Genomic DNA, 27,437 nt, shown 5'->3' with positions numbered 1-27,437 from the left:
TAATTTTGTATAAGATATGAGACACTTAGGTCAAGGTTTTCTTTTTTTTTCTTTTTCTTTTTTTTTTTTTTTTTTCTGAGTCTGTGTTTATCCATTGCCCCAGCACTATATGTGGAAAAGACTATTATTGCTTCATTCAGTTGCTTTACCACCTTTGTAAAAACAACAACAACAACCCCCCCCCCCCCCCAACACACACCAATTGGGCATACTTGTGTGGATCTCTTTCAGGTTGTCTGTTTTTTTTCTATTGATCTATAGGTCTGTCCCTTTTACCCACATCACATTGTATTGTTTATTGTACTATATAAAAAGTTTTAAAGTTGTGTAGAATGATTACCTTCTACTTCATTGTTTTCTAAAATTGTTTCATCAATTTTAGTTCCTTTGCCTTTCTTTTTTTTTTTTTTTTTTTTTTCTTTCTTCAACGTTTTTTAATTTTTATTTTTGGGACAGAGAGAGACAGAGCATGAACGGGGGAGGGGCAGAGAGAGAGGGAGACACAGAATCGGAAACAGGCTCCAGGCTCCGAGCCATCGGCCCAGAGCCTGACGTGGGGCTCGAACTCATGGACCGCGAGATCGTGACCTGGCTGAAGTTGGACGCTTAACCGACTGCGCCACCCAGGCGCCCCAGTTCCTTTGCCTTTCTATATACATTTTGGAATAGGCTTGTTTCTGTCTACAAAAAGTCTTGCTGGGATTTTGTTAGAATCTCCAAAGCTGTAGATCAGTTTGAGGGAAATCTGACATCTTTACTATGGTGAGTTTTCCCATCCATGAACATGGTATGTCTTCCATTTATTTAAATTTTCTGTGGTTTCTTTCATTAGTATTTTATAATTATTTTCAGCATACCAATCTTGTATATGTTTTATTAGGTTTATACTGAAGTATTTCATTTATAGTAGGAGTGATTGAAAATAGTATTATGCTTTTAACTAAGGTTTCCATCTGTTCCTTGCTAGTATATAGAAATACAGTTGATTTTGTATATTGAGCTTTATATTCTGTAACCTTGATGAATGAGTTTTTTATTTTTTATTTTTGTAGATTCTTTTAGAATCTTCTATGTAACAACCATGCTATCTGGAAATGTGGCTTCTATTTAATCTGTGTGGCTTCTATATCCTTTATCTTGCCTTAGTGTGTCTGGCTAGGGCTTCTGGTATAATCTTGAATAAGAGTGGTAAGAGCAGACGTATTTGTTCTGTTTCTGATCTTCAGAGGAATTATTCAATCTTTTACTGTTAGGTATTGTGTTAGCTATAGGCATTTGATGTTTACATATTGAGTTTTCTACTCTATACCCTTGCTAAACTCAATCTTCTCTCTCTCTCTCTCTCTCTTTTTTTTTTTGAGTTTGTTTGTTTTGAGAGAGACAAAGACAGTGCAAGTCGGGGAGGGGCAGAGACAGGGGGGAGAGGGAGAGAATCCCAAGCAGACTCCATGCTGCTGTTGCAACATGGGGCTCGATCCCACAAACCGTGAGCCAAAATCAAGAGTTGGACACTTAACCAACTGAGAGCCACCCAGGTGCCCCACTAAACTCAATCTTCTTAATTCTGAGGTTTTATCTGTAAGTCCTTTTGGAGTTTCTATGTACATAATCATATAATCTGTAGACGGTAGCTGTTTTGTTCCTTCTTTTTTTATCTTTATATTCTTCATTTCTTACTTTGTTGACTACCATCTTTATTACTGGGTCAAGTAGAAGTGATGATGGAGGTATGCTTGTGTATGTTTTGATCCTAAGTAAAAATCTTCCAGTGGATCATGATTAATGGGCCATCAATAAACATGATTTATGGTGTATGGTATTTGTAACACCCGACCTTTCTCAGATAAAGGAAACTTTCATCCAGTTTTTAGTTTGTTAAGCTTTTTCTCTTTTTTGTCTTATAGTCTTGATGTTGAAGTTTTCAAACTTTTTTTTTTTCTTTATTTATTGAGATTATCACATCATTTTTCTTTTTTTGTCTCAGTTTATTTGTTTTGAGAGAGCACATGCCAGCAGGAGAGGGGCAGAGAGAGAGAGAATCCCAAGCATGCTCCCCACTGGGAATGTGGAGCTAGAGCTCATGAACCATGAGATCATGACCTGAGCTGAAACTAAGAGTTGGATGCTTAACCCACTGAGTCATCCAGGCACCCCTTGTTTTTCTCTTTTTAATCTGTTAATATGAGGAATCTAACCTTGCATTCCTGGGATAAACCCAATTTTTAATAACGTTGCTACATTTGGTTTCCTGATTTTTTTTATTTAGGAATTTTGCATCTTTGTTTATGAGCAAGACTGGTATGTGATTTTTCTTGATTTTTCTCATTGGGTTTTGATATGTTGTGCTAGTTAGTTGTATAAGATTAGTTGGAAAAGATTCCCTTGTGTTTTGAGTCTTTGGAATTATTTATGTGGCATTGAAATTATTTCTTCCTCAGTTATTTGATAGAATTCACTAGTAAAGCTATGTAGACCTGGAGTTTTTTCCTTATAGGAATATTTATTGATTGTTGATTAAGTTTATTAAAGGTATTTTTTTTTCTTGAGTCATTTTTGGTAAGGTATAGATTTTCTTCATATTTGAATTTCACATGCTGATATGTCAAAAATTTATGATTGTCTTCTGAGTTTTTACTTTATTGATCATATACTTGTTTTCTTTTGATTCATTCATTAGGAAGTATACTTATGAATTTTTTAATGTTTGGAGATTTTTATTTTTTGTTGAAGTAGAATATAACTGAGGAAAGTGTAAAAAATTATGTTGTCTAATATTGTCTAGCTCTGTGACTTTACACAAAGTGAAAACAGTTCTATAACCACCATCCAGATAAGAAGTAGAACATTACCTGTACCCAATATAGCCTCTTTATCCCTCTTTTAGTTACATTTCCTACCAAAGATGCTCAGTGTCTTGACTTATCATAGATTGTTTCCTTGATTTTGAACTCCTTCAGAAATGTAAGCTTGTGTCGGGGGGGGGGGGGGTACATAGTAAATGCTAAACAATATTCTAAATACTATATGTTTACTTACAGCTTTCAGTTTTTCTTTGGCTAATTTGTCCTTATTCCAATCTATTCTTGAAAATTATATTCCTTGGATGTAAGCTTTAGCTTTGCAATTACAGTCTTTTCCCGCATTGAGGATGGCATTTTGCTGTCTTCTGGCTTATATTGTTGCTACTGAGAAGCCACTTACTAGTTTAAATACTGTTCCTTTCAAGGTAATATGATGGCTTTAAGGTTTTGTTCTGTAGAATTCGTAGTATTTTGAATTTAATTCTGTTTGCGTTCTTGAATTTATGGATTGATATTTTATGCTGTTTTCCCCTGACAGAGGTCTCTTTCATGTTTTCTTTTGATACTCCCGTGAATCATGTTAAACTTTTCTGCCTTCTGTATATTCTTTTGACCTCTCATCTAGTTGACTAATTCTGATAGCTTTTTCTAATCTGCTAATAAGTATGTCCATTGAGTTTTTAGTTTCAGTTTTTGCATTTTTTATTTTTAGAAATTCTACTTTTCTGGTTTACTCTGTATAATTATTTATTCCTTGTTATGTTTTTAATGATAAATATAGTTTTGCAATTTGTTTAATAATTTGTTCAATAATTGTAACATCTGAAGTCTTTGTGTGTCCTGTCTTGGTGTTTGGTATTTCTGCTGATTCTTTCTCATAGTGTCATGTTTCTTCAGGTTCTTGATTATTTTTGACTTGATAGTGCTCATTTTGACCCCTGGAAACATCATAGTGGGGATTGTTTGAGGTGCAGAATTTTACTTAATTAGGTGCTTGGAGGTACTACCACTCAGGGGTCACTGAGTTCATATGTTGAGGTTCTCTGGACAACTCAGGTAATATGAACCTCAGCAAATGTGCAGGCCCATGGCAAAAACTAATTAGCTGTACCTCCCTTGTATCTATGTTGCCTTGCTTAGTACCAAGGCAGCTTTCTCTGCTGTCCCCTGGTGATGGGGGCATGGGCACATGTTGATTTCTGGCTTATCTTTGTGATTTCGTTTGGAGATGGGGTAGTCTGCATTGATGTCAGGAAGGTCTCTTTGATATTCTACTTTGACAGGTTGAGATTTACTTCTGTCCCTCTTGCCTCATAAGACCACCAAAACTGAACTCCAGATTTGTCAGGGTTGGCAAATGGCCTTAGAGCCTAAATGGATATAATGTTCCAGTGCTCCATCTCAGGTCTTGTATTTGGTTTTATTTTGGCCAAGTAATTTGTGATGCTTTAAAAAACATGCTTATTTTGTTTTTTTTCCCCTTATTATTTATAATTTTTGTAGTTGGAGGGTTAGTGCAAATAACTTAGCTTGCCAGTAGTGGAAATGGAAATTAACATACAATTGAAAAAAATTGGGGAAATGTTTAATAAAATGTTTTTTGTTAATTAGAGAAGTGACCTACTGTAAATTAGGAAGTAGTTATAATAAATTACTTGGTGGGAAGATAGGTAACTTATGTTTATTATTAATTTTGTTTATACTTATTTTTTCGTTTGCATCTAATAGTTTTCTTATTTTAGGGGTAAAAATATTTCCATCATGGCTCATTCAAAGACAAGGACCAATGATGGGAAAATTACTTATCCTCCTGGTGTCAAAGAAATCTCAGATAAAATATCTAAAGAGGAAATGGTGAGACGGTTAAAGGTGAGTATAATTGTGTTACATTTTGGGGGCATCTGTTTAGGGTGGGCTGTTACCTGTGGAAATCACATAGAGCTGTATTTTATTAGGGCATCTGAAAAACAAATGAAAGCTAAAAAAGCAAATGAAAGCTAAAAATGGCTTTCTAGGGCCTCCTATACTTGAGCATAAAGAATCAGTCTGTAGTACTCTTTATATTCTTTGTTGTCTGTAGAGAGTTCTCCTTTGTTCTATATCTCATTTATTTTAGAAAACAACCATTTTACTCTAAGAAAGGAAGTTTACGGTCTTTGTACTGAGCACTTAGGCTGTGTTTTACTTTCTTGTAAGTTATTTTGAGACTAGGTTAAAGTGCTTTACTTTTAGCTTCTCTCCCTGCTTCTGACATGCAGCAATGAATCAAGATTGATGGTGAACTTCCATAGATGAGGCAGTCGTATGGCTCTAGTCTCTTTATATGTGTTTGAGCAATATTTTACTTTTGCTTCAGGGCAGTGATAGTCCCTGTGATTATAAAATGGTTAAAGGAACAGAATGGCCAAAGAGAATGTTAAGCTAATTCATCAGTTAGCGGACATGTTTTCATTTTTCAGCATTTTTTCCCTTCTAGATTATATCTACCTAGACGTTTATGTTGCTTGATACATTATTATTATTTATCTAGTATTTTAAGACTGGAAAACCTACCTTAATTAATAATTGAAGGCCTAGGAACCTTAAAGCAAAGTACTGTTTTATGGGTATCGCTGCATGGTTTATTGCTAATGCTCGTAAATTTCCTATAAAGTCTTAGTATTATACCTTTATGCGTAAAGTATTAGAATGTCAAAAAATATCGGAAGTTTATTATTCAAAGGAAAAGACATCTTTGAGCACATTAAAAATGCCAATTTGTGTGTGTTATATCTAGTTAGGAACTTGTGTATGTTTTGTTAAAAATAGTGAAGCTACAAGCCCTTTCTATATGACATGTTCCATTTTCTGTGTATCTACATTCTCTTCATCTGTTGACTTTTTAGAGAAGCGAATATTCATTTATTTCCTCAGATTATATTTCAGCAGTGATTGATAGGTAAACTTCTCTATTGTTTGCTAAGAAAGTATTATTAAATGCAGAAATTATACTTAAAGGCTGATTAACATTTAGTGTCTCGTAGAGATGTTATTTTCTCAGACATCTTTAATAGACAACTTAAATGTGAGTTACTGAGTTTTATAACACCATTTGAGTTGTAGACAATTTTGAGGGATTCTCATTATCTAGCCCTTGAGTAAACTTTGTTAATCTAGGTGGAATGATTTCCACAGTGCTCACATTTAGTGTTTGTAATATGTTTTCATTATTTTGTTGACATCTATGCCCAGAAATCTGGTTAATATACTTTTCCTTCATTTTTGTTTCCTAATTTATACTTATACTTACCCATATTTTTAGCAACCCTCTTAGAGAATTATAAAAAGGATTTAATGTGGGCTGATGGTAATTTTTGAAATGTACAATTATGGGGATAAGTTTTGTGAATTACAACAATTTGTTAACAGGTAAGGTATCATTATATAATTTCTAGAGTTTCCTATAACATTTTATTCCAAGTATACTGAAACTCTTACTCTTTGGTGAAGAGATTCTAGAGAAAGTAATGGTTTCCTGCATGTGGGTCTCTCTTTTTTTTTTCTTTGCCTCTTTTCATAATATGCGTAAGCCGTCAAAGCATACATCTTACATCAGTAAAATTAATAAGTTAGGAAGTAACTCTGGACCTCGTGCCCTTAAGCTAACTGTAGTGCCCCACTAGCAGGATTAGTCTACTGTTGTTTCTGGTGTCTGGCATAGTAGAACTGAGGGTCTGCCCTCTGAGGAACACTGTTCCCTAGCAACACATTAGATGATTTATTACTCAGAAGTCTAGCTCTCTGGCAGAGTAGAAATCCTTGTGTTTTTTAAGGACCGACTCATAGCTATTGATACTTGGTGGCAGCCCTACTTGTTGATTAGTATTCGCAGCACCACCTAGTGGATGCCAGGTGGTTACCTTTCCATTAGAATTGTATTTAAATGTGTGCTCCTGTCAAGTTAGGCGATTTAAAGTCTCATTTGAAGTAAGAATAGTACAGATGGAGGGTTCATTGCGACAACTGGTACTGAAATTAGAGAAAGCTTTTTACAGAACTCAAATGGTACCAATTCTCACCATTTTTATTTCTGTCCTGCTTCCTTTATGTAAATGTTTTTGAAAAAGGAACCATTTCCTATAGGTTATTTCTGCTCACTCCATACATGTCAGTGAGTTCTGCTAATAACTATCCATGTCATATTCTCTTTTACAGTGGCACAAGAAATACTTTGTTGGATGCTGTGGTAGTCACTTCATGGTAGCTTTTTAGTGTTCAGGAATGCATCTTCATCATCCTTTCTTAAGTATATTTATATATTCTTTTTTAGCTGAATATATAAATCTGTATATCTGGAATGGTTTATGGCTCAGATGGAAAAATAAATTGTTTCTTTTCCTAAGAAGTATAATATAAGGATTAGGTATATTATATATAAAAAAGGGGCGCAGTTTTTAAGAAGGACATACTCCTTTTAGTCCAGTTGTAAAAGACCAGAAATGCCATGTAAAGCTAGTTGTTTGGGTTTTTTTAAATATCTATATAATTTATTGTCAAGTTAGCTAACATACAGTATATACAGTGTGCTCTTGGCTTCGGGAGTAGATTCCTGTTTTTTCATCACTTATATACAACACCCAGTGCTCATTCCAACAAATGCCCTCCTTAATGCCCATCACCCATTTTCCCCGTCCCTCCCCCATCCCCATCAACCCTGTTTTCTCTATTTAAGATTCTCTTATGGTTTGCTTCCCTCTCTGTAACTATTTTTTTTTTTTTTATTTCTCTTCCCAAATGGTCTTCTGTTAAATATAAGGCTAGTTTTAAACTTATTTGGCAAGCAGGTATGATGGGTAAATGGAAAGTATTTTAGTCTTTTAAAAGAAAAGTTATTTTTCTGTAGTTTTAGAAGGATCTGTTCTCTCTGAGAGGAAAAATGAAAGTACTTTATATTAATTATTTGGAAGTTAATCTTTGCAATTAATTTGGATGTTATTTCAAATGACTGTATTTTTGCATGAAAGATTTCATTATTTCATTATTTTATTTTTGTACAGATGGTTGTGAAAACTTTCATGGATATGGACCAGGACTCTGAAGAAGAAAAGGAGCTTTATTTAAACCTAGCTTTACATCTTGCCTCAGATTTTTTCCTCAAGCATCCTGATAAAGATGTTCGCTTATTGGTAGCCTGCTGCCTTGCCGATATTTTCAGGATTTATGCTCCTGAAGCTCCTTACACATCCCCTGATAAACTAAAGGCAAGTACTGACTTAACTTAAAATAGTAACTGGTGCTTCTATTTATCTTTCTAACTAAAATGGGAGTTAAGGTATTTGGATAATTTCTTTGGATTTTTCGACATTACCTGCAGCAGTCTTTTATTAAACAACTTTACTTTTTAAAGACCCCCCTCCCCCATACACCCCATTTAGTACTCACTTTTATTAAAGAATTTTGATCCTTAGGGTAAGAAGTAGATTAGTACAGTGTACTCTATACTTATTATAGTATGTTATCATTAGCTCTGTTTCAGCAACACTTGGAGGGGGATACTTTTCCCTTTTGAACATCCATACTGAAGACCATATTCATTATTTAAAACATGGTATTTAATATAAGCCTGAATGGATACCATATGAATCATTCATTTAAAGGAAGGTGTGATTGTGATGTGAATTGTTTGGAAGACAATACAGTGAACAACATTTTAATGAAAAGTTAGAAACGACTCCTAGTACCTGTTTAAAGTAGTAGTAAGTAAAGCCATATGAACAGAGAATCTTTAAAAGAGGAAAGAAAAAAGGAGACTAGCATGATTAGTCCAGCTGCTAGAAAGTGTGAAATAACTAGAGCTGTGCAAAAAGATATTGAATAAAGCAGGTTAGAAAATGAGAAAAACCGGTAATAATAAAAGATAATTGTGGAAACTGTGGGTTAGAGAATGAATCCATAAGATTGTTAATACCCAGTGTGGATAAAATGACGGGCAGTTTAGGCTTATTTCATTTAACAAGTATTGATGTTTTAATTATGTGTCAGGAACTGGGTTTACAGTGGTGAAAAAGAGTCCTCACACAGCCCCTAATTTCATGGAGTTGCTTCTTGATAATTGGAGTGAGGAACTTGCTCATTTCATCAAGTCTGCCAAAATTCTAGCATGGAATGCCCAACCTGCTTTGGTCGTAGTTGTTTAATATTTTAATTTGGTAAAGAATCTCAGGATAGGGGCAGTATTTGTCACTTAAAGGTGGAATTGAATTGTGAAATTTGAGAATGGTCAGAGGTTTAAGTAGATAACATGAGCTGATCTGTGGACTTGTGTACCCAGGTATATATTTTATTTTGTAATTATAAACCTCTAATTTGGAGATGGGATGTGGGCTCTTCCTTACTAGTGTCTTGTTGGCATTCTGATGAAGAGGAAGGTCAAATTTAAGAGTACTGCCACAGGTTTCTTCTGCCTCTTGTGGATTTCTCAGTTTGCATCATCAGTAACCTATCCTAGAGCTTTTGGGTAGTGAAAAGTCCTCCCAAAAGAATATTACACATCGGTTCTATTTATAACAGGACAATTTATAGGAAGAATATTGAGGAGCTGAGACTAAATTAGCATCGTTTTGGATTATTCCATCGCTGAAAAATTGAAAGTATCTTATATTTTCTGTTCATATTTTTTGGTCTTATTTTAAATGCCTCTTTTTTTTCTTTTGTTGAGGTAGTACTTAAAATTTAATCATTTCAAGGATGTTCTCTAAATATTTATGGAGTAGTTTTCACTATTGATTAACATAAAGTTTGTATTTTTCCTTGTGGTAGCAGCAATAGAAAACTGACACATTGATCCTCGTATTTCCACTGTCAATTTATTGTTGTCATCAGAAAACCCTTTTTATACATCTGGCTTCATGTGTAATAGGTCAGTGATTGTTGTAGAGGTTATAAATGATTGTTTTCTTTCTATCTCCAGGTAGTCAATGTGGCACTTAGTTTTCTCTTAATCACACTAGGAGGGTTTATTCACAGAGGATGTATTTTGTTCAGTATTGCTATCAAAGTAACCATTTTGCAGGTTGTACTTTTCATAGTATTTTTTTTGAAAAGCTAGTCAGTTACCTGTATCTTTCTTCTCCTTTAAAAATATTTTATTTAGAAAAGAAATATTTTTTTTCTTAGTATTGATTGATTAGCATGCTTCCTTTGCAGAATTAGCTTTTTTAATTTTACCCTTTCCTAAGATCTTAAAAGGCTTATCTCCATAAAAATTGCCTTAAAGTGACATTGAACCTATCTCTATCCAGGTACAAAAGGAAGACATAGTAAAAAAATCAAAAGCCAGGAGATGGGGATAGATCAAGAAATGGTGGGGAAAAACAAGTAATTACAATGATTAGGTAGGAAAGCTTTATAAGTTAACTTCTACAGGTCTTTTTAAAATTTCTAAGTTTCTGTGATCTAGTATATTTTCACTTGGTGATTTATTTTGGAATTTTAAGTTTCCCAAACTGTGTTTTTGCTGTATAATTATCTATATAGTGCTGTTCCAGCAAACCTAATTAGTTCTCAGTCGCTGCCACTTTTGTTATACTCATAATAGGATAAATTTTGGTTTACTAGTTTTTGGGTCTAGTTTTTTAACTTGCTTTAAGTTGGAGGTTTTTCTTTATCTAAGAGCATGGTAAATTATTTACTGTTTTCCTGTGAAGGGCAATAAGATGTTTAGTGTTTCCATATGGTAAGATTTTTCTAGGAAGTTCCAGCTAAATACAGTTTTTCCCCCTGGTTCTTTATTATGGTAGATACACATGAGTGCTGAATTAGCTTTAGGAGTTTAGTGAATATTTTTGCTTAGCATTCATAATCTAAACAATACTTTGTCTCTTTTTTTGAAGGATATATTTATGTTTATAACAAGGCAGTTGAAGGGGCTAGAGGATACAAAGAGCCCACAATTTAATAGGTATTTTTACTTACTTGAGGTAAGCAATATATCTTGAGATGATATTTCAAATTGGGTTTTTTGCTTGTATATTTTTACTAACTAAAGTGTTTACCTTTCGCTTTTTTTATTTCTTATTTTTAGAACATTGCTTGGGTCAAGTCGTATAACATATGCTTTGAGTTGGAAGATAGCAATGAAATTTTTACCCAGTTATACAGAACATTATTTTCAGTTATAAAGTAAGTTCATTTTACTAGGCATATAACTTATTTTAAATACATAGAATTTAAAACCTATAGGTGATTATGCATTAACTGTTTGTTATGATACGTATTTGGAAGGTTCTAAGTAACATTAGAACTCATTAACATGGGGCACCTGCGTGGCTCAGTCTGTTAAGCTACCGACTCTTGATTTCAGCTCAGGTCCATGATCTCACGGTTAGATCAAGATCGAGCCCTTGGTCAGGCTCTGAGCTGACAGGGTGCAGCCTGCTTGGGATTCTTTCTCTCTCTCTCCTCCTCTGCCTCTGCCTCTATCCTGCTTGTGCGCGCGCTGTCTCTCTCTCTCTCTCTCTCTCTCTCTCTCTCTCTCTCTCTCTCTCTCTCAAAATACATAAATAAACTTAAAGCCTCACTAACATTATTTTTATAGATGTTTTAAAAGTGAATAGAACTTAATTTGTAAGGTATAATACAAGAGTGGCATAAGGCAGTCTATATAGCCAATATAAAAATATTTTTTGGATTATATTTTTTATCTTTAAATATTATTGGCTCCTTGATTCATGTAAATAGTTGAGTTTTTGTGTATTCTTTAAAATTATCTACTAGAATTAACTTCGCAGCAGTTTTTCTGAATTTAAGGCAAAACTAAAGTTGATATTTGATTCAATTGCTTTTGATTGTGAGACTGGTTTAAAATTAGGGAAAAGTAATCTAGGAAATACAGTTTAAAATATATTTTGGATGCTCCTATAAGATTTGGGATACAGGGAAGCTTTAAGTGAATATATGGAATTTGATTTGATATTTTAGTATAATGTTTTATAAAGTAGTTCTTCAGTACCATGTTATGATTAAATTCTGTACACTTTATTTTTATTATTTTTGAGAGAAGGTGTGGTCCTTTGCGAAGTTGTATATATCCTAATACTTCATGTTGTACTAGTGTTAGGAAAATGTTTATGTGCACATGTGCGTGAACGAGGGACAGGTGGGAAGGGGCAGTGGTGGAGGGAGAAAGAGGGAGGGGGTGGGGGAAAGAGGGAGGGGGAGGGAGAGGGAGAAAGAGAGAGGGGAGGGGGAGGGCGAAAATCCCAAGCAGGCTCTCCACTATTGGCACTGTCACTGTGGACCCCATGTGGGGGTTGAACTCTTGAACAGTGAGATCATGACCTGAGTCTAAACCAGAAGTCCGACACTTAACTGACCCACCCAGGCACCCCTGAATCGTGTATGCTTTAAATAAAATATCTATTTTGAATTTCAGCAATGGCCACAATCAGAAAGTTCATATGCACATGGTAGACCTCATGAGTTCTATTATTTGTGAAGGTGATACAGTATCTCAGGAGCTTTTGGATACAGTTTTGGTAAATCTGGTACCTGCACATAAGGTAAGTAGCAACATATACCAATATGTCTAAAGCCTGTTAATATTAAGGTCAAGAATTTGTGCTTATGTTCCAAATATAATTTTTCCTGCTTTAACCTTAGTTTTAGAGAATCTGTTTTATTGGTTAATATTAATAAATATTAGTAAAACATGGTACATTATTAGTTACTAATTAAGTAGATGTAGTTTATGTGATAAAGTATCTGTAATAACTGTGTGATGTAGGATATGTTTCAAGGAGTGAGTTAATACTGCTTAGATGCTATCATATAACTTTATGTGTCATAACTTTATGAAAGCAGTTAGAGCCATAGCTCTAAGACAGCAGTAGTTAGATGGAGTGGGGGGTGAAATTAAAAGGGAAGTCTCTACTAATTTCTGGACAAAGGATATGTTCATGACAGTGTTTCTTCCCTTGGTGATATTAATCAAGACTTGTTTGTGTGTCTTGTTCTTTGAAAATGACTAACTCTCATGGGGCGCCTGGGTGGCGCAGTCGGTTAAGCGTCTGACTTCAGCCAGGTCACGATCTCGCGGTCCGTGAGTTCGAGCCCCGCGTCAGGCTCTGGGCTGATGGCTCGGAGCCTGGAGCCTGTTTCCGATTCTGTGTCTCCCTCTCTCTCTGCCCCTCCCCCGTTCATGCTCTGTCTCTCTCTGTCCCAAAAATAAATAAAAAAAAAAAAAAAAAAAAAAAAGAAAAAGAAAATGACTAACTCTCCAGTAAACAGTTGGAAGTAATGGTTCTGTGAAAGGGATAAAAGAGAGAGTTAAAGAGAGGGGCCAGGGAGTCACGAGTATAAAGATCTGTGCAAACTGAAGAACTTCCTGGCACGGTATAATCTAATTTCACAAGTATATGACATTCACACAAAAATTGCTTCCATGAAGATGACTGCATAATTTAATATTTCCGGATTCTTTTAAAAAATTTTTTTTAACGTTTATTTGTTATATTATTGAGAGAGACAGCATGAGTGCAGGAGGGGCAGAAAAAGAGGGAGACACAGAATCTGAAGGAGGCTCCAGGCTCTGAGCTCTCATCACAGAGCCTGACACGGGGCTCCAACTCACAATCCATCTCACAAACCGGGAGATTATGACCTGAGCCGAAGGCAGACGCTTAACCGACTGAGCCACCCAGGTGCCTCTAGTATTTCCAGATTCTTAAAATAGTCCATCAATGCTGAAAGTTAAATACTGCAAATAGACCTAAACATTCAGATAATACATTTGTTAGATAAAAATAATAAATACCTTAAAAGATTTAAAGATAATATATGCTTCAAGGGATCAAAGGCATGAAAATAAGAGTTAAAAACATAATAGCTAGATATATGAAAGAAGTTTAGGAAAAAAGTAGAAATGAGAAATGGTCATTGAAATTAAGATCTTTATTGGGTTATAAAAGATTTTGAGAACTAGGAGATAGATCAAGGAATTACACAGGTAAAGTGAGATAAAGAAGACATGAAAAATACTGAGACATGAAAAACAGAATGAAAAGGACCAATATAGTTGATAGTGATTTCAGAACACAAAGTAGAGAGTAGAGAAGAAATGTTTAAATAGAAATTTGCTTAAAATTCTCCAGAACTGTTGGAAAGCATGGATTTATGGGTTAGGTAGCAAAAGTCATGAGCAGAATAAATAAAAATAAATCCCAGTCCAGGAATATCCTGGAGAAATTCTAGAATGCCAACAGAAATTCTAGAATGCCAAATAATCTATAAAGCACCCAAAGGGAAAAGGCATGACACTTACCAAGGAATAAAGATTAATCTATTGCTGACTTCTCAGTAACAAGGATAGATGCCAGAAGATAATGGGACTATATTTCCAAAGTGCTAAGATAAAATAACTGTGCATGTATGTGTAGGTGTGTGTAGTCACATATCCAATTTGAGTGCAATTAAGATATTCAATACTCACTTGTCAATAGATTCTTCCTGAATGAACTATGTGAGTATTGTAGAATGATGGAAGTTGAATTAAAAGAAGGAACAAGAAATAATGATGTACAAAGAAATGCTCCAAATAAGAACTAATACATTAAAAAAAAATAGTAGCAATGATAATGATTACAGGGATGTTAACAAAATAGTCCTGAATTATTGGATACGAATAACATAATAACAGATGAGATTAAATGGCTTAATGGAGAGTCAGTGAGTGATCTAATCCTGGTGGTGGTGGGGAGTATAGAGCTACTGATTAACATCAAACTTGAAGTATTCATATTAAAATTTTCAGGATTAGAGTAAAAGAAAGAATTACAATAAATGTAAATGGTCTAAATTTGCTACTTAGACTGTCATACTGGATTGAAAATAATCCAGTGCAGGGGGAGTGGGGGGTGGGGGGTGGGGGGGTGTTGTGCATCTGGGTGGCTTAGTCAGTTAAGTGTCTGACTCTTGATTTCAACTCAGGTCATTATGTCATGGTCCTGAGATGGAGTCCTGTGTTGGATTCTCCTCTCTGCCCTTCCTCCACTATCTCTTGTGCATGTCTCTCACAAAATAGTAATAATAATAATAATAATAATAATAATAATAATAATACAGTTGGTCAAAGAGATAAGAACAAAAGTACTGTCAAAAAAAGTCAAAAGCTTATAAAAGGATGGAAAAAAGACTTGCCAGGCATATATTAACTGAAAGAAAACTGAAACAAGTTGTACTAATATCAGATGTAATAGTCATTACTGGGTAAAGAAGGGATTTGTACAATGATAAAACATTTAGTTCTCAGGAAGATATTCAAAGTTGCATGTATGTAGGCTCAAATATATAGAGTATAAACTGAAAGAATTACAAAGAGAAAGAAACAAACTCACCACTTGGTGGCTTATCTTAACAGTTTTCCCAATGATTATAAAGTTTGTGGGAATTTTGAAGATTTGAAACAAACAAGTTTATAGCAACCATGATTAACATGTCAAAAGAATAAATCATAATGGTTGGGGTTTTGTACATAGCAGAGCTGCTCCCTTGCTGTGATCTGTTGAAAGTCAGCCCTCAAGACAAGGGTTTGGGGGGGGGGCGGGGGAGGGGGCAAGAAAGAAAACAAAAAATTAAAAACAAAACAGAAACAAAAAAATAAATCATAATGGCAATTCTGAAATATTTAGAAATGATTATTAAAATGATACATATTAAAACTTGTAGGACACAGCTTAAATTTTTTTTTAAAATTTTTTAAATGTTTGTTTATCTTTGAGAGAGAGAGACAGAGACAGAACACTAGCAGAGAATGGGCAGAGAGAGAGAGGGAGACACAGAGTCTGAAGCAGCCTCTAGGCTCTGAGCTGTCAGCACAGAGCCTGACGCGGGGCCTGAACCCTCAAACTGTGAGATCATGACCTGAGCTGAAGTTGGATGCTCAACCAGCTGAGCCACCCAGGCACCCTGAATGTTTTTTAAATCTAATTTTATTAGCCAAGTGTCCAATTCAGGAAGTTTATAAAAATAATCAGATTATACACTGTATACAAGGAAGAAAACAAGTACAGAAATTAAAGGCATAGAAAATACAGTACATTTCACACAAACTCAAAGCTGGCAGTTTGAAAAATGTATTAAATAGGCAAATCCATGGTAAGTTGAATCAGAAAAAAAGAGGTGGTATCAATATATGGTTTTGGAATGAAATGGGGAACAACAGACATTAAAAAGCTAAAAAGACAGTTCTATGAACAATATTTTATGGTAATATATTTGAAATTAGGTAAAAGAATTTCCTAGAAAATATAACTTGCCAGAGAAAATTTTAAATAACCTTTAACCAGTAAAAGAAATAGAATTCGTTTTAAAAATTGTATCCATAAAATGAACAAAATCCCTTCCTCCCAAACAACAGTGGCAGCAATAATAAAAGTAACAGCAGCAGAACACAAACCAACCACAAAAGAACTTAAACTGAACATCAGGAGATAACTCCTAATCATTTAAGTAGCATACAATTCAAATGTCAGGTACACCTTTCTAGATTATAGAAAAGGAAGAAATGCTGCACAGTTCACTTTATGAGTGGAATATAATCTTCATAGAGAAACTAGACAAAGCCAAGCAAGTTAGAAGAGTCATAGGCTAATTTAGTCTAAAGTTGTAATCATATCACATAAATTCAATATAAAATAATAACATTTGGAACGGTGTAAACTATTTATAATGAGCAAATTGGCTTTATTTTAGGAATGTAAGAATGGATAAACATTAGAGAATCTTAGAGACTAAGATATTTGTGTAAATTAACAGATCAAAGAAAAAAGTATCAGTAGATGTAGAAAAAGACAATTTGATAAAATTTAGTGTAATTTATGATAAAAACCTTTTAGCAAAGTGATAAGGATATGACCCACAAAAGGCTCAATGATAGAGAACAAACTAAGGGTTGATGGAGGGAGGTGAGTGGGAGATGGCCTAGGTGTCTGTATTAAGTAGGTCACTTGTCATGAGCACTGGGTGTTGTATGTAAGTGATGAATCATTGAATTCTACTTCTGAAACCAATATTGCACTTCATGTTAACTAAAATATAAAAAATAAATTTTAAAAGTGGTAAGAATATGTACGATACTATACATATGGTACATACTGAAGAATTTTCTTTGGAGTTAGGAACACTTATTTACTCAGGAAAAAGGGAACTGTGCCATTTCTAATCTGCATCAATTAAGTGTCTTTAGTGGAGTAAAATGAGATAAATAAAAGGATTAAAAAGAAGAAATAAATTGAAATTATTTGCAGATTATATGACTGCCTGTGTAGAAAACACAAAACTGTATAGATAACTTTCTAAAACAAATAAAATTCTGCAAGGTTGCTAGATATAAGATCAATATATTAAAGGCTGTTGGTATAATTTTATAAATTTGTAGCTTTAACAAAGACTTGAACTATTTAGAAATTTCACAAAAATGTGGACGATTATGCTGAAAATCATTGTAATTCAGGAAAAAGTATAAAAGAAGACTTAGATATTCTGCATGATTTGTTATGTTTATGGGTGGGAAACTCAGTATCATCATGATTCCAGTTTTATGCATACTAATAGATAATCCAGTCAAAACAGAAAGTTTGAATGTGTGTTGTGTGTGTGTGTGTGGGTAATTTGACTGATTCTAAAATTCACATTGAAGAGTAAATGGCCCATAATAACTAATTTTGAAGAATAGAATAGTGGGGACTTACTCTACCACCTAGTATTAAGACACTGTTTCCATATCCCTTTGACTATAATCAGGCAGTAGTAGGCAACGGGACATATGGAAGTAATGGAGAGTTTACAAATAGATGCATAGTTACATAGAAACTTCAAAGTGTGGGTAGTATAGGTCATTGAAGGGAATATGTACTGTTTATTTAATGATTGGTTTTAGGACAATTGAAAATCCATATGGGAAATAATTAATACCATACATAAAAGTAAGAGGTAGAATAAAGATACAAATCTGAAAAACAAATCTTTAAATTTTTATTTGAAAATATAAAGCAACATCTTAACCTCATTGTAGAAGAAATTTTTTTAAGAAAGATACAGCGAGCACAAGCCAAATAGGAAAGTATTGATAGATTTGGTTACATTAAGTTTAAAAACTTCCCTATGCTCTAAGGTACTATGAACATTGTGAAAAGACAATATAGACTAAGATATGTTATACATACAGTTGACAAAGTTTTAGTGTGTAGAATTTTAGAGAAACTCTACAAATAAATAAGGATAAAACAGCCCATTTAAAAAATAGCAGAGATAGAATTTACAGAAAATGTCTAATATGCACAAAGAAGCATGTACAAGACATACAGTTTAAAGTCTATGAATAGGAGAATGAGTAAGCTGTAGTGTATTATGTAGTAAAATACCCAATGGCATTTAGAAATGAAAGAAGTAATTCAGTAGAAGCATCAATAGATGGGGGCGCCTGGGTGGCGCAGTCGGTTAAGCGTCCGACTTCAGCCAGGTCACGATCTCGCGGTCCGTGAGTTCGAGCCCCGCGTCAGGCTCTGGGCTGATGGCTCGGAGCCTGGAGCCTGTTTCCAATTCTGTGTGTCTCCCTCTCTCTCTGCCCCTTCCCCGTTCATGCTCTGTCTCTCTCTGTCCCAAAAATAAATTAAAAAAAAAAGTTGAAAAAAAAAATTAAAAAAAAAAAAAGAAGCATCAATAGATGTAAATCTAAAAATATGCTGAATGTGAGTTTTAGGATATCTACAGTGTACCTGTTTTCTGTAAGATGTTTAAACTGGACTAGCAATTTTCTTTCAGCTCTTTGGTCTTGATTGTTTCTGTCATTGCCAGAATCTCTTAGAAACATGTTTTCTTAAGATGTTTTTTTCTTCTGCCTTTTTTCTTTTCATATTTTACTGTTTGTTTTGTTTGCTGTATCCTTGGCCTTACCTGTGGTCTGAGATGTCCTTGAGTAAGTTTGCTGTCCCATAGGTGCCCCAAACTCTTTTGTCTTTCTCCACCTATGGGCCCCCTATTCCTGTTCACATTAGAACCCAGCTCATTTTCTTATGACGTGTTCTTCTGGACCTGAGGTAAAACAGCCTGTGTTTGTATTCAGCTGAACTGATTTGACTTCGGGACTAGATGTAGAATGACTATCTCCTCTCCTATCTAATAAAAATTTGTTGACCGTTTCTGTGTGGTTTACTTCATGCTGTGAATGAAATAGGAAGAGAATGTAATTTTCCTTTGTTGGAAGGGATCTTATGATCTAGTAGACTAGTCAGTCTTAAAAGAAGAAAAATGTCTTTGCCTTCTCTTTTATTCGAATTGAGTTTTAGATAGTCTTCTCATTTATGTACTCAGGAGCAGCTTTTTGAATACAGGTAATATTTTGTTTTTCATAATTAGAGATATATAATATATATAATATAATATATATAATATAGGGTTTTTTTTTTATGTTTTTCAGAATTTAAACAAACAAGCCTATGATTTGGCAAAGGCTTTACTGAAGAGGACAGCTCAAGCTATTGAACCGTATATTACCAATGTAAGTTTTTCTTGTAATTGGTTGTCAGAAGGATTAGCCAAAATTTTAAAGATAGCTAGAGGCAAAATTTTGGCAGGTAATATTACATAATTTTAAATTTCATGTTGTTTTAATTATTAAATAATATATTTTCTTTCTCCTTCTTATTTAAAATTATTCTTGCTTAATATTTTATGGGTGGTTAGCTCCCCTCTTGTTTGTTCATTCATTTACTTCTTTCAAGTTGCCTAGAACTAGAACATCTTTAATTTTGGTTAGCAAGATACACTTTTTATTTCTAATATTACAAGCAGAGCTAAATGTTAGATAAAATATATAGAACTTCTCATTATTCAGGGAAGTTAGAGCTTTTTGAAGATTAAATTGATTGTACAAGAAGTAGATATGAACTAATACCAAGACCTTAAAGTTGAAGGCACATATTAATGGCAGCGATTTGGTACAGTTGCCTATCTTGCTATTCCTGGGGTAGATTTAAAATACAACTACCTTTTTTGAAAAAGAGGAGGAATTGAGATGAAATGAGCCCTTTCAGTATCATCCCAAATCTGCTTGACCGTCTTGTAGCTGTTTTCAGAAGAAATGTGTTTTAGCTAATAGGTTATTGTAAGTTTTATTTTTCTCTCCTTAGTACTCTTGAGTTGCACCACTCTAGATACATTCTGTGTGAATGGTGCCTCCTGGAACAAATGTAGAACACAGTGTTAGTGTTGGCCTCTGGAATTTATGTAGCAGTTCTCTCTACTTTCCACTTTCGCTTACCTCCAAATATGTAAATGTTATAAATCAGTGTTCTTGAAAAGAGTGAGAAAGTCATTTATAATCACTTATGTATTTAATTTTCCTGAAGTTTATTGAAAGGGCATATTTCCTATAGTATATAAAAATTGAAGTCTATACATAAAATACATGATGAAAAAATGTGCTTTGACTAGTAACAAACTTTATAAAATAGTATCTTGGTAAATCTCAGTTTTTGTTTCTGACTTACTTATAGCCTTAAATAATTCTAAGCACATGATGATTTGGAAAAATGTATTTGATTTGTAAGGAAATTGTTTTGGAGGGTGAATTTTCACAGTTTGGACAATCAAATTGTGTAATCTATCTTAATAGCTTGAAATTGGCAGAGAATTTAAATAATGATATCTGCAGGTTTTATGAGTCTTGGGTGTTGGCTGGAGTAAATTGGTTGGATTGAGTGGGTTGAGTTTTGTTTTGTTTTGTTTTGTTTTGTTTTTCATTATTGACCTAGTGGCATTTGAAGTGTTTAGACCCAGACTTATGCATTCTGTGATTAATTAGCCTTCCCTTTTCCTTTGATTCGAGTGTATCTGAATGACTATCTCCGTGGCCCTTTAGATATACTAGGTGAGCTCCTCCTGGTGGTCATTTATTTAAACTGATATTGCCAACCCAGATATTTCCTAGGGGAACACATTTTTTTGGTGACTTTTTTCTGGTTCATTATACTATTGTCTCAACATATGTATGTGTTTGAAAATATTTATAATTAGAGCTAAAAGAAAAAGGACCAGAGAAATACTTTTAGCAATCTCAGGTAAATCAAGGTAAAAACATTTCCTTATCACTAATACCTTATATTAATTTTTTGTTCTTAGTAGTTCTTGCCTGCAGAAGTAGAACTGCCCTCTTGTATCTTTATCAGAAGCTGGGGGAGGAGAGGCACAAGATTAGTAGAATGGTCTGAGTAGACTTTCAATTGTATGTTTATTCCCAATACTTTGTTCATTGTTTTATCTCATTTTCTTGTTCTTTGCTTTTTTGAGGGTTAGCTAAGAAGTCATTGAGAATTGCTTTTTTTCCCTCTTTTAATCTTACACATCTTATTTTTCTACCTCAAACCTATACAGTTAACATTTAAAATTACTTTCTAGTGAACTTAATTGTTTTGTAGTAGGATGAAATGAATTACACTATTAAAATAATTCTCAGCCTTTTTGGACTTGTACATGTAGTAGCCATTATTCATTTATCTTTCTAGTGGAGAATTAGCAAGCAAAAAGAGAGGTAGGATACTGAGGTAATAATAACCCCATTTCTATCTCTTTTTTGCTTATGTTGTTTTCACTATCATGGATATCCTATAGACACATTCAAGTTCTTAATAATTAGTGATTCTTAGATATATAGAACTTGAATGACTGTGGTGGTGTAGATTATTTTTTAAATATAAAATTTGTCACTTGACAACTCAAAACAAACTAAAAAGTATTAAGTAATTTTTAAAAAGGTAAAACAGTATCAAAAACAAAAAGTACAGGGTACACTGTACGGTAACAAATCAAAAAATTTTCTGCATGGATCACTTCTTGGTAATTTTAGTTTTCATTAGAACATTTTAATTACAAGTTTCAAGTTGCTTAATCTTGCTAGCCTCAGTATTTGCATCTGTAAGATGGGGTTAATAAAATGCTTGGAGTGATTGTAGAGAATGTCTTGTTTAATGTGAAAGCACTTTCGTAAGTAAAATTGACCATTAAACTTAAGGTAGAATTTCTTGCTGACCTGTAACTTACCCATACTCCTTACATTAGGAGGCAGTTGTTATAAAATAAATTTGTAGTGGGAAAATCAGTTACCTGTTTATAAATAAAAGACTAACGTATTTTGGAAGGAAATACTTTAATCATACCTCTATCTGCCTCTTCCACTATAAGTCCTTATGGAGAACATGGATTGTTTTACTCATATTATACTACCTGCTGCATATTATTCATTTGCTAAATGTGTACTGGGTACCTACTCTGTCAGGCACTATGGCAAGCTCTTCCTATACAGTAGAGAAGACTGACTTGGCCCTTGCCTTTATGGAGATTATAAATGTTAAATAATTGTTATTGATGAAATTTATAAGAAGTTAACCCAGGGAGTGATTTTTTGTTTTTTTTTAATTTTCAAGTGAGTTTTCTCCAGACTGATGAAGAAGACAATTAGATCATGTGACAAGGTGGCCAGATTGGAAAGGATTATTGTGTTTTTGTTAAGGAAAGGTTAGATTTACTGTTTTTATACACGAGAAAATTTGTGAATGAAAACAAAGCCATTTTATTTTCAGCCTGAATGAGAATTTAACCTCAGAGGTCATGAAATTCTTTTCCCACAATATTGATAAACCAGGACAACAAACAAGTTACTTTAAAAACGAGTAAAGAAAGAATGGTAAAATAGAATTTGTTCTCCCCCCCCCCCCCCGCCACACACACATCATGGATACTTAGTTTGTACAGGCTCACAGACATAACAAACTTCATTTAAGAATAACCTGAACAGTATGGAGCCTGCTTGGGATTCTCTTTCTCTCCTCTCTCTCTGACCCTCCCCCTGCTTGCGTGCTCTCTCTCTCTTCCTCTCTAAGTAGTTAAATAAACTTAAAAAAAAAAAAAAAGATGAACCTGAGTTAGGGACACCTGGGTGACTCAGTTGGTTAAGTGTTTGAATCTTGATTTTGGCTCAGGTCATGATCTGACCATCATGAGTTGGGTCCCCATGTTGGGCTCTGCACTGGGTGTAGAGCCTGCTTGGGATAATACCCCCCCGCCATTGTTCCTCCCCAGCTCATGCACATGCCTGCTGTCTTGCTCTCTCTCAATACCTGACTTAAAGTAAGCAGAAAAGACGTAGAAATGTGAAGTCTTGAACTTTGTACTATCCATATAGAAAACCTATTTAAGCCAGGTTGTGTTGACTGTAACTGAGAGAAGAGATCAGGGCTTATGTGTTATAAAAAATCCTTAAACTACTTCTTCAAGGAGACAGAATATCCTGTTGAGAATGTGTGGTATATTCTCTGGCTTAATTTCTTACAAATTTGGAAGACTTTAAATAGAAAGGAACTGGACCATTATGCTATGTATCTTTACCAGTTTTGGTAGTAATATGGTAAATGATCTGAATGTGGAAACCACTTATAGCTGGTTCCTTATAGAAATAAAGTTGTTCAAATTTGGATTTTCGGTGTGTGTGTGTTGTGTACTTTTAATTGGATTTTCAGTAGTGCTGTAAACCTTGTACATATGCACACACATTTCATCAGAATATAAAAGAAGACAAAAAAGAATAGAAAGAGGTGGTTTTGCTGAGAGCTTTCCCCCAAGGTTGGGAACAGGACTGGGATGTCTGCTCTTGCCACTGTTATTCAAGGTAGTGTTGGAAGTCTTAGCCTCAGCAGTCAGATAACACAAAGGAATAAGAGGCATTCAGATTGGCAAGGCGAAGTCAAACTTTCACTGTTCGCAGGTGACATGATACTCTATATGGAAAACCCAAAAGATTCCACCAAAAAGCCGCTGGAACTGATCCATGCATTCAGCAGAGTTGCAGAATATAAAATCAATGCACAGAAATCGGTTGCATTCCTATACACCAATAATGAAACAACAGAAAGAGAAATCAAGGAATCAATCCCATTTACGGTTGCACCAAAAACCATGAAATACCTAGAAATAAACCTAACCAAAGAGGTGAAAAATCTATACACTGAAAACTATAGAAAGCTTATGAAAGAAATTGAAGACACAAAAAAAGTGGAAAAATATTCCATGCTCCTGGATTAGAAGAACAAATATTGTAAAAATGTCGATACTACCCAAAGTAATCTACATATTCAATGCAATCCCTATCAAAATAACACCAGCATTCTTCACAAAGCTAGAACAAACAATCCTAAAATTTGTATGGAACCAGAAAAGACCCTGGATAGCCAAAACAATCCTGAAAAAGAAAACCAAAGCAGGAGGCATCACAATCCCAGACTTCAAGATGTATTACAAAGCTGTAATCATCAAGACAGTATGGTACTGGCACAAAAGCAATCAGTGGAACAGAATAGGGAACCCAGAAATGGACCCACAAACGTAAGGCCAACTAATCTTTGACAAAGCAGGAAAGAACATCCAATGGAAAAAAGACAGTCTCTTCAGCAAGTGGTGCTGGGAAAACTGGACAGCGACATGCAGAAGAATGAACCTGCACCGCTTTCTTACACCATACCCAAAAATAAACTCAAAGTGGATGAAAGACCTAAATGTAAGACAGGAAGCCATCAAAATCCTCAAGGAGAAAGCAGGCAAAAACCTCTTTGATCTTGGCCGCAGCAACTTCTTACTCAACACGTCTTTGGAGGCAAGGGAAACAAACGCAAAAATGAACTCTTAGGACCTCATCAAAATAAAAAGCTTCTGTACAGTGAAGGAAATAATCAGAAAAACCAAAAGGCGATTGATGGAATGGGAGAAGATATTTGCAAATGACACAACAGATGAAGGATTAGTATCCAAAATCTATAAAGAACTTACAACACCCCAAAAACAATCCAGTGAAGAAATGGGCAAAAGACACAAATAGACACTTCTTCAAGAAGACATCCAATCCACATGACGGACTGACACATGAAAAAATGCTCAACATCACTCATCATCAGGGGAATACAAATTAAAACCACAATGAGATACCACCTCACACCTGTCAGAATGACTAAAATTAACAACTCCAGCAACAACAGATACTGGTGAGGATGTGGAGAAAGAGGATCTCTTTTTCACTGCTGGTAGGAATGCAAACTGATGCAGCCACTCTGGAAACACTATGGAGGTTCCTCAAAAAATTAAAAATAGAACTACCCTACAACCTAGCAATTGCACTACTAGGTATTTATCGAAGGGATACAGGTGTGCTATTTCAAAGGGATAGTGTACCCCAGTGTTTGTAGCAGTGCTGTTGACAATAGCCAAAGTATGGAAAGAGCCCAAATGTCCATTGATAGATGAATGGATAAAGAAGATGTGATATATACACATACATACATACAATGGAGTATTACTCAGCAATAAAAAAAAATGAACTCTTGCCATTTGCAACTACATAGTTGGAACTAGAGGGTATTATGCTAAGCAAAATTAGAGAAAGACAAATATATGAGTTTACTTATATGAAGACTTTAAGATACAAAACAAATGAACATTGGGGAAGGGAAGCAAAAATAAGAACAGGGAGGGGGACAAAACATAAGAGACTCTTAAATAGAACATAGAGTTGCTGGAGGGGTTTTGAGGGGGATGGGCTAAATGGGCAAGGAGCATTAAGGAAGACACTTGTTGGGATGAGCACTGGGTGTTATATGTAGGGGATGAATCCCTGGAATCTACTCCTGAAATCATTGTTGCACTATATGCTAACTAACTTGGATGTAAATTAAAAAATAAATAAAATACAAAGGAAAAAAGAGGTTGTTTGGGGGCACCTGGGTGGTTAAGCGCCCAACTTTGGCTCAGGTCATGATCTCGCAGTATGTGGATTCAAGCCTCACGTCGGGCTGTGTGCTGACAGCTCAGAGCCTGGGGCCTAGTTCAGGTTCTGTGTCTCCCTCTCTGTCTGCCCTTGTTCCGCTTGCGCTCTTTCTCTCAAAAGTAAACAAAAAAAGAGGTTGTTTTGCATTATAAATATAAAATTGTATGTTTTAAAAATGGAATTGGCTCCTTCTGTGAAGATACAAGGCTTTTTCTTCAGTGTTCTTCCATACATGCCAAGGTGATGTGATCTCTTGACTTTAAGAAATTTACCTAGTAGGGAAATTAAGACATGTACACAAATATAACTGTATTACAACTTAAAATATAGTAAGTACCATAATGAAAAATAAAGTACATATGGTAGGTAGAGTGTTGATTGATAAGCTAATTGATAAATTAGTGCAAGTTATCTTTTGTTGTGTAGAAGGTGAATTTCATGTACAAGGTGAACTAGCCTGTAGTTTCCTACCTACTGTTAGAAAATGTTTTGATAAACCTAGTTTGATTTTGTATAAAATAATAATAAATTTAATTGAATAATAATGAAGATTTTAGAAAATTCATTTTGTCTATGCCATTTCAATTAATGATAAATTTTCTTTCTCAAAAGTTTTTTAATCAGGTTCTGATGCTTGGGAAAACATCTATCAGCGATTTGTCAGAGCATGTCTTTGACTTAATTTTGGAGCTCTATAATATTGATAGTCATTTGCTGCTCTCAGTTTTACCCCAGCTTGAATTTAAATTAAAGGTAACTATTCTAAAAGGGATATGGTCTGTCAGCCACATTAGCAAAGAGCATTATTTGTGGCTCTTTAATTCTTAGGATGGTTTTTAGCTGGATATTACAGATGTTGTGGTATATTACTGTTATTAATTACATGTTTGTACTTTACCTGTTTATCTCCAGTGCCCAGGGTGATGCCTAGCAGATAGCAGTTACTTAATGACTTACGGTAGTATTTTTCTTCAGATGTTTTCCAAATGAATTCTAGATTGTGACTGACTTTTCAGATCATAGCTATACATCAAGCTTGTTTTCAGGCACAGTTTATAGTGGTTCCCAAGATCCCTTGATTAGGCAATAAAAATAGTTTAGGGTCTGTTATTCACATGTTGTGAAATATTTTCCTTTTGTGCATATTCTGTTATGCTTATGTTGAAAGCTCCATTACTTTTCTCATAGTTCTCTGGGATCTGTTGGTGGCATATTGCTATCACCTTGACATTAAATTATCCCATCAAGTTGAATTCCATTTGTAGATTTGAGGAATAGTCTTTTCTATTTCAAATTATTACAGGAAGATTAAATAAAGCTGGTTATAATGAATAATCTTTGATGAAACCTGATGTACCACCCAGAAAAGTTCTTAAATGATTTCTGTATTACAGTTCTTGTTTCTAAAGATTTTTGTCTCTTTCAAAACAAAAAAAAATAAACAGTTCATATTGGTAGTGTGAGTACCCCACAAAACCAGCAAATGATCATTCTTGTTTTATTCTAGGGTATATTTTTGGTATATTTCTCAAGTGAGCCACTTGATTCACTGGCCTCCCTGCTCTGTTTTTTTCCTCATGTAGTTAGCAATTTTGATGAGGCAGAATGCAGTCATACTTTTAATTTTTGGTTGATATGATTTTCTTTAATAAAAATATTTAATACTATAAGAAATATAAGTAAGGGATTATAATCCCTGCTTTCAGCAAATTCAACATCTAGAAGAGAAAAAAAGTTCAGATTTAATAAGAGGCCAGATATTATAGGTGTCCTAAAAGATACAGACAACATAC

At 34.5% G+C, this 27,437-nt stretch overlaps 1 protein-coding gene across 6 annotated transcripts in view; it reads left to right on the top strand.

Annotated features, from left to right (window-relative positions):
* Positions 1 to 27,437, top strand: part of PDS5B (PDS5 cohesin associated factor B) — a 192,253-nt gene that overhangs the window by 62,116 nt on the left and 102,700 nt on the right. For all 6 annotated transcript variants that reach the window (XM_058687917.1, XM_058687906.1, XM_058687927.1 and 3 more), the window contains exons 2-8: positions 4,544 to 4,670; positions 7,838 to 8,041; positions 10,673 to 10,759; positions 10,864 to 10,961; positions 12,214 to 12,340; positions 19,255 to 19,335; positions 26,257 to 26,397. In XM_058687917.1, coding sequence (XP_058543900.1) covers positions 4,563 to 4,670; positions 7,838 to 8,041; positions 10,673 to 10,759; positions 10,864 to 10,961; positions 12,214 to 12,340; positions 19,255 to 19,335; positions 26,257 to 26,397 — 846 coding nt within the window. In that variant the 5' untranslated portion in view covers positions 4,544 to 4,562. The remainder of the gene's footprint in view (positions 1 to 4,543; positions 4,671 to 7,837; positions 8,042 to 10,672; positions 10,760 to 10,863; positions 10,962 to 12,213; positions 12,341 to 19,254; positions 19,336 to 26,256; positions 26,398 to 27,437) is intronic.

The sequence above is a fragment of the Neofelis nebulosa genome, chromosome 1 (genome assembly GCF_028018385.1).
Source record: "Neofelis nebulosa isolate mNeoNeb1 chromosome 1, mNeoNeb1.pri, whole genome shotgun sequence".
NCBI classification, from domain to species: Eukaryota; Metazoa; Chordata; class Mammalia; order Carnivora; family Felidae; genus Neofelis; species Neofelis nebulosa.
Note: the sequence above shows the minus strand (reverse complement) of the source record. Positions and strands in the feature narration are given on the sequence as shown.